Source organism: Oryzias melastigma, linkage group LG3 (genome assembly GCF_002922805.2).
Source record: "Oryzias melastigma strain HK-1 linkage group LG3, ASM292280v2, whole genome shotgun sequence".
Classification (NCBI taxonomy): domain Eukaryota; kingdom Metazoa; phylum Chordata; class Actinopteri; order Beloniformes; family Adrianichthyidae; genus Oryzias; species Oryzias melastigma.
This window is the reverse complement of record NC_050514.1, coordinates 11,337,370-11,344,054: the sequence shown is the minus strand read 5'-3', so window position 1 is coordinate 11,344,054 and position 6,685 is coordinate 11,337,370. Positions and strand designations below refer to the sequence as shown.

The 6,685-nt window shown below is 37.6% G+C and overlaps 1 protein-coding gene across 2 annotated transcripts in view; it reads left to right on the top strand.

The window, feature by feature from the left end:
* Nucleotides 1-6,685, top strand: part of homer2 (homer scaffold protein 2) — a 39,671-nt gene that overhangs the window by 12,773 nt on the left and 20,213 nt on the right. For both annotated transcript variants that reach the window (XM_024295683.2, XM_024295681.2), the window contains one exon: nt 1,323-1,479. In XM_024295683.2, the coding sequence (XP_024151451.1) occupies nt 1,323-1,479 (157 nt within the window). The remainder of the gene's footprint in view (nt 1-1,322; nt 1,480-6,685) is intronic.

The following is a 6,685-nucleotide window of genomic DNA, read 5'->3' as shown; positions in this document are numbered from 1 at the left end:
ATTTTTTATATCCATCTGCAGTCATTTCTTCATAACAGACAGTAGAATTTTGCTTTTTCTGCAAACGATCTAAACAGTCTGAAAATGGCTCATTGATTAGGGGTGACGGCTTCTTTTGGAAGGTCTCAGTTTCGCAGTCATTGCTGGGGTTTGTCTGGATGGGTAAACTAATAGATGGTTTATTTGCCATTTCCTTGAGAAACCAAATATTGCACATGAAATTGGTTGCATACTGTGAGAAACCCAGTAAGTTTGATATTCATTTTTCCAATGGTGTGTGGCACTTAACAATTATCCAGTGGGAACAAAAACATTGTCTTGATTGCTTTTATGTAAAATTTAAATAGTCAATAGTGATTTTAATCAGTGAAATGCTGGAATTTGAATATTACACAGAAATATGATAATTCTGTTGTAGTGTAACAACAAGTTTTGCATAATTTAAAACAATAAAAGGATTGGAAAAAGAATTGGCTCTGATTTTTTTTTTTTCTACAAAATGAACTTGCATTTATTTAATTTTAGACGTTAAAACCGCTGTACAAACGGATCCTAAACTGACCAACTCGAGCTTTTTCTCTTTAAAATTTGTTTCTTCTGTGCTTGTGATGAGTTGATTTGGGGATGTAAGGAATCTCCCACTAAATAAAAAAAATATGGCTGCACTAACAAGACAGTATTACTTACCTGTCTAGTGTGACACCTATAAAAACTGAGTGGGTGCTGACTTGACATGGATTTCTGTTAGAATTAAAGGATTGTGTTGCATTATCGCCTGCCTCTCCATCTCATCTCTCATGTCTCAGCATCTCTGGAGGCTAAGCAGTGTGACACTGAGGTATTCACTTCAGCGCCGTTCACACTTTAACTAAAAACCTGAACTATAAAGAGGAAGACTCACCTTTTGACTTGTGTTTGCACATGTTACAACTGTGTTTTCAGATTCACTTTTTAAATGATATATATTTTATATGTAATAACATGAATTTGTATAATTTATTTGGTTGTTTTGTTATTTTATTGTAATTTAATTGTGTTAACTAGCTTTAACTTTTTCCCAGTGGGGTTTCAGTCAAAGCTGTGTGCATAGAGGAGGTTGTAAGATGACAACCTCCTGACATAAATTGTTCTTCTATTATGCTTTGAGGATTCCTCATGCCTCCCCTGCAGTTTTTGTTTTCTTTTTCAAGAGTTGGATTGGGTGCAATTGGGTTTCGGCTAAAGAATGTGTGGAAAAACTGGATTTTTTTTTTCTCTAGAATGCCATCTTATGAGAAGTTCTTCCTAAGTATCGTCTCTTTGCTTCATCCTCTCCTCTCCAGGGAGCAGCCGATCTACACCACCAGGGCCCATGTCTTCCAAATTGACCCCAGCACCAAGAAGAACTGGGTTCCTGCCAGCAGGCAGTCTGTCACTGTTTCTTATTTCTATGACAGCTCACGTAACAGCTACCGCATCATCAGCGTGGATGGAACAAAGGTATGTGTCTGTGTGCGTAAGTGTGGGAAAGTGATACTTGCTCAGGGATTTTATCCGTAGTATAAAGGAGAGGAAGAAGAAATGAGAATTTGAAGGCTGAACTAAACTATTATATATATATATATACATATATATATGTATGTATGTATATTGAGCAAAAGAAGCATAACATTTCTGACTCTAGATCAATCACATATGTTGATAGAGACTAAAAGGTTAATGCACCTACCTGTAACTCAAACAGTGACATACAAATGTACTTTTTTCAATCATTTGTATGGTTTAATTAACAATTATTTAAATAAAATAATTACTAATATGTTTTGACAGTTGTTACTATAATCTTGATACTTGAAACATATTTTGATATTTCAGTAAATTATTTCCAACCATGATCATTTATAAAAATTAGCTTTATTGATTTTTCATTTTCTCCATTTCAATAAAACAAGGCTTTTGTCTTAAAAAAAACAAGTTTTTTTCAAATGGCATTGGGCCAGTCTAACTTCCTGTAGCCGTGTTTATTTAGGGTTTATATTTTAACCTAACATAACAAAAAGACCTGCACGCCTCCTTTAATGTTTGGAAAACTCTGCTGGCTCCCTGTAGCACAAAATAATTGATTTTTTTTTAAGGTTTTATTATTAACTTACAAACGTAATTGCCTAGGACCAAAATATTTGACAGACAATGCTTTGCTGCAGACCCCAGGAGAACATTAGGTTTGGAGGGAAATCAACTGATGCTCCTTACAGAAACAAACATGGGGAAGATCCTTTTAGCTCCAATTAAGCAACAGTTGCCTGATGGGTTTAAAAAAAACACCATCCATTCTATTTAATAAATCCTAATTGAAGACTCAAACTTAAAAGTACACTTTTTTAAAATCAAATATTAAAGACCCACTCCAAGAACACGCTCCTGTGGCGTTTTTGATGGAAGACATAAAGAAAATTAAGATTTAAACTGCCTTTCTGAGTATCTTGTTATTGGAGTAATTGTGAATCAGGAGCAGACGGGAAAATACTGTTTGAAAAACTTGTAGTTTTTGTTATGTACATGCTACAATTGGTGAGATACAAGCTCTGTGCTCCGCTCCATTCATATGCATCCACTTTCAGACAAAAAGATCCATGTACGTCGTTATTTTCCTTATCCGAGCTGGCATCTGACTCAAAACTATTGGGCTGGTTAACTCCTATATTGCTCGCCGTTTTTGTTTTATCTGTAATGGTAGCCTGGAGTTATAAGGTGGTGGTAAGCTAGCGGGAAAGGGAATAAACAAGATGATGATGGGATGTGGAGGCAGGCTTACTCTGCACCAGCAGTCCCATCTACAACTTGGAGGCAAATTTATAATGAACCATTGTCAATCTGCAGAAACTATGTCCCAGAGAACGACAGATTTTTTTTATTTTGGCTAAAGCTGTATAATTATGAGTAAAAGACTACTATGTATGCTTTAAAAATATATAACAATTGATAGGAGTGGGACTTTAAAGTAATTACTCAACATTTAAACACAACACTTTGATCATTCTTGTGAAACTTTTGTAAATGTTTTTGGGGATGTCCAACAAGTGCTGCTTTTTACTGCTTAAAGGGGATATCTTTAGGACATTTACCTACTCAAAATCTCACAAACATGATCTCTTGAGCCATTTTTTGATGTATTATAACAAGAGCTGTCAGGCGATTAAATTTTTTAATCGCGGTTAATCGCATTGTCCAGAGTTAACTCGCAATTAATCGCAAATCAACATGTGGCCTTTTTATTAAGAAAAAAAATGTGCGCTTCGTAGAATTTAGCAGTTCTACATTAATTATGAAAACAAGAATGACAAAATTAATAGTTTTCATCAGAAATACTTTATTTTGTAACATTGTATTGAGATAATGTTTCTAAACAATAAAAGGCTGTAACATAAAATGCCTAACAAAAGCCCAAGTGCAAGTGAAGGGCATTTTAAATTCAAAACTTCAATCAACGTTCAGTAAAATAAAATAAAAAAACATCAAAATAAAATTTACATAACACTTTCATGTTCATTTTTTGTCAGGACCAAATCTTTTCCTCCTCTGAACTACAGTAATAAATGAAATAGAGATTTATCATTTCCAATAAACTTTTGTTTTTTAAAACATTAAAGACTGAGAAAAGTAGGATACACTGTAGTTTGTTAGTCTGTTACTGCCGCCGCGTTCTCTGGCTGCAGCTCAGCGGAGTTCACGTGATGAATATGCCGGCAGACAGACCGCTATGCTGGGGCTGGATCACGCTTAAACCTCCAGAACATTTAAAACGTCCCTCGGTGAGCTTGCTGTTCGGAACGTCGGGGGTCCGCAGCTCTCGGGACGCGGCACCGGACGCGAGCCCGTACCACCAGACGTGGTACTGGACGCGAACCGGAGCCGGGTTAGACAAAGAACGTTTGGATGCAGGAGCTCTCCAGGTCCTAGCGCCGGCCGTTTTTAGCTCGCAGCTCGGAGGTTGGAGACCCGCCCGTGATCAAGTGAGAGCAGCCGGTGAATTAAAGGGCGGGACGCCCGCGCGCGCGGTATGGAAAGGCACGTATGAGAAAGTCCGCGATTAATGCGTCAAAAAAATTGTCGGCGTCAAGCACATGTCAGATTAATGCGTTTTTAACGCGACAAATCTGACAGCCCTAATTATAACCATAACAGTTGTAAAATTTGTGGAAAGAAAAACTGTTTCTGAAGTAGCAACAAAAGGTTAACTTTTGAAAATTGTCCCCAAAAGCAAATGATTGATTCCTAAAATTCCATCTTTTCTATTATAATTTCTCCGATTGTGAAGCTTTAGAAATATTTTTTCCTTCCCGGAATGAGAACGTTTTAACAGATAAACTGCTTGTGATGGAACGAAATGCTACTTTTTCATTTCCCATCTGCCAGAGCCCAGATTTGGGTGAAAATAGCACTTAAGATGTCAAAAAGAATGCAAGCCAACATCTTCAGCAACTTTGAAGTAAAAACAAACGAGTTAGCTGAGACTAGTTTGAGCCGTTGTCATAAAAGTAACAGTACAAAAGTAAAAGTGTCACATTGCCTTGGAAAAATTCCTGAGAAAGCACACAAAAGCCATACAGTATTTCATGTCAGCAACCTTTACTTTAGCTGAGTGACATAGTAGATTATGTTTCCATGGCAATCGTTTTTCTCTCTTCCTCCCCGTGTGAAAGCTGGTGGATGGTTGCGATGGTAATATCCCTCTGCCAGCTCCGTCAAGGAATCACCTTTTTGAACAGACTTCCTTGAGTTTTTCTGCAGAGTAACTAGAGAGAATTGAGGTTAGCAGCTAATCGGAGCAGGCGGGAGGGCTTCACAGGATTCCTGCTCAGTTTGATCTGCATGGAGAATGCTGAGCTCAGGCGCTTTCTGGTGTTTTCTCAACACTGATTAAGGATGCAAGTGTGTCCACTTGAGATGCTTGTTTGATTAAACTGATCTCTTTGACAAACAAGCCGAATTTCGAAAAGCCTAATTTGATGAAGTGTTTATTATTTTTCCCCAAATAAAACCTCTTAGTAAGTGGATGAACACTTTGTGCTGTTCCAGAAAAGGATCCTTGACTCGCTGTGGGCTTTATGACTGTAGTCTTACTGTGTCAAGTGTACGTTAAAATCTGGAATTTTCTTGCTGATTTAAAATCTAGTGTTGCTTTCCCCCCCACCATTTGTTCTTTTATTCTACTGTCCCTTTATGTAGCCCTAAATCTATTTTTTCACTGTTTGCAGTCATTTTCCTTGTCTTTCCTTTGCTGTAATATGAACAGAATGTGCCATTATTACCTCTGTGGGTTACTAAAATCTCCAAGTTAGAAATGTGTGGAAAAAGGATAAATCCCTCATGTTTTAGTTTTATCCTCCCCAGTTCAAACAAGCCAGTGATGTCTGTGAGCAGAAAGGAGGAAATGTTGAGTCATCAAATGTTAAATGTCGTTCATGGTTTGTTCACGAGCTTCAATGAAGACAAGTTTGTCTAGAATTGATGCACACAAACTGTGACACGCTGTCACCTCATGCACGCCTATTCATGGCCGTCTAGCAACTTCATGGTGTTGAAATGGCAGAGAGAAAAGCACAAGACTGGTTATGGTGTTCATACAGAGAAACTATCTGGTTCTAGGATTCATGAAGTGTTTAGAAAGGGGACTCGAAGCATCAGACTGGTTATTAAACTCAGGCTTGTAAAATGTGTTTTTAAAGAGGCAAAGTCATTTGCATTATACATATTTATCAAATTAAAAGCTTCGCTCTTTTTTCTTCAAAAAAATAAAAATAAAAAAAAATAAACGATATTTTTTTGTTCATTGTTAATGCCACTGAACATTTGTTTTCAGTGTAGATGTGTCCCGCTCACACCTTCTGCATTCAAAACTCTCATGTTTACGCATCTGACAGTTTTTAAGATCATTTTTGAGCGTCAGGGACTCTGATTTGATAGTGATGTATGGATGGCATCATTTTTCAAAACATGGAAGTACCAACTGTTTGAAAATTGATCAAAGAGGAGAAATTAATAATTGGGGTTTGTGCCATAATCATTGACTGTATATTCAGTGGATATATCAACTTCTTCCAAGCTCGTTTTCAGTAGAGGGGCTGTGGACCTTGAACAAGCTCACTCATGATTGGTGGCAGAACGTGACTCAGACCGACTCGGACCAATCACTGTCGGCAGGTTTCAAAATGGCGGCAGCAGTATCAGGTAGCCACTGTGACGCCTGTCGCCTGATTTTTGTGAGGCCTGGAGGTAAGGAATTTTCTATGGGTGACGTCAACGCCTCGCTTTGTCCAGTGATTAATGCCGTATATGTCAATGAGTGAAATAGAGCTGGAAAAGAAAAAGCCAGGAGCAAAATTAAAGAGATTTGCATCATTTGACGTTTGGTCCTAGGCCTCTTCCAACTGCAAGAACATGTGCTAGTATCAGGTAGACAGTCCAGTGTGAACACCATATGCTAAACAAGCATTCAAGAATGTGTGTTTAGCACCTTCTTGATCCCACGTCATATGCCCAGTTTAAACATAGTAGAAGACATCAGGATTTCACTCATTTTAAATAAAGATTGATTTTTAAATGAATAAAAATTCTTTTTTTTTATTATTACTATGTTGTTTGCTTCTGACAGGGAATATAACTTGCATTCTTCCTGCGAAAATGCTGATAGTGCACAGGGAGC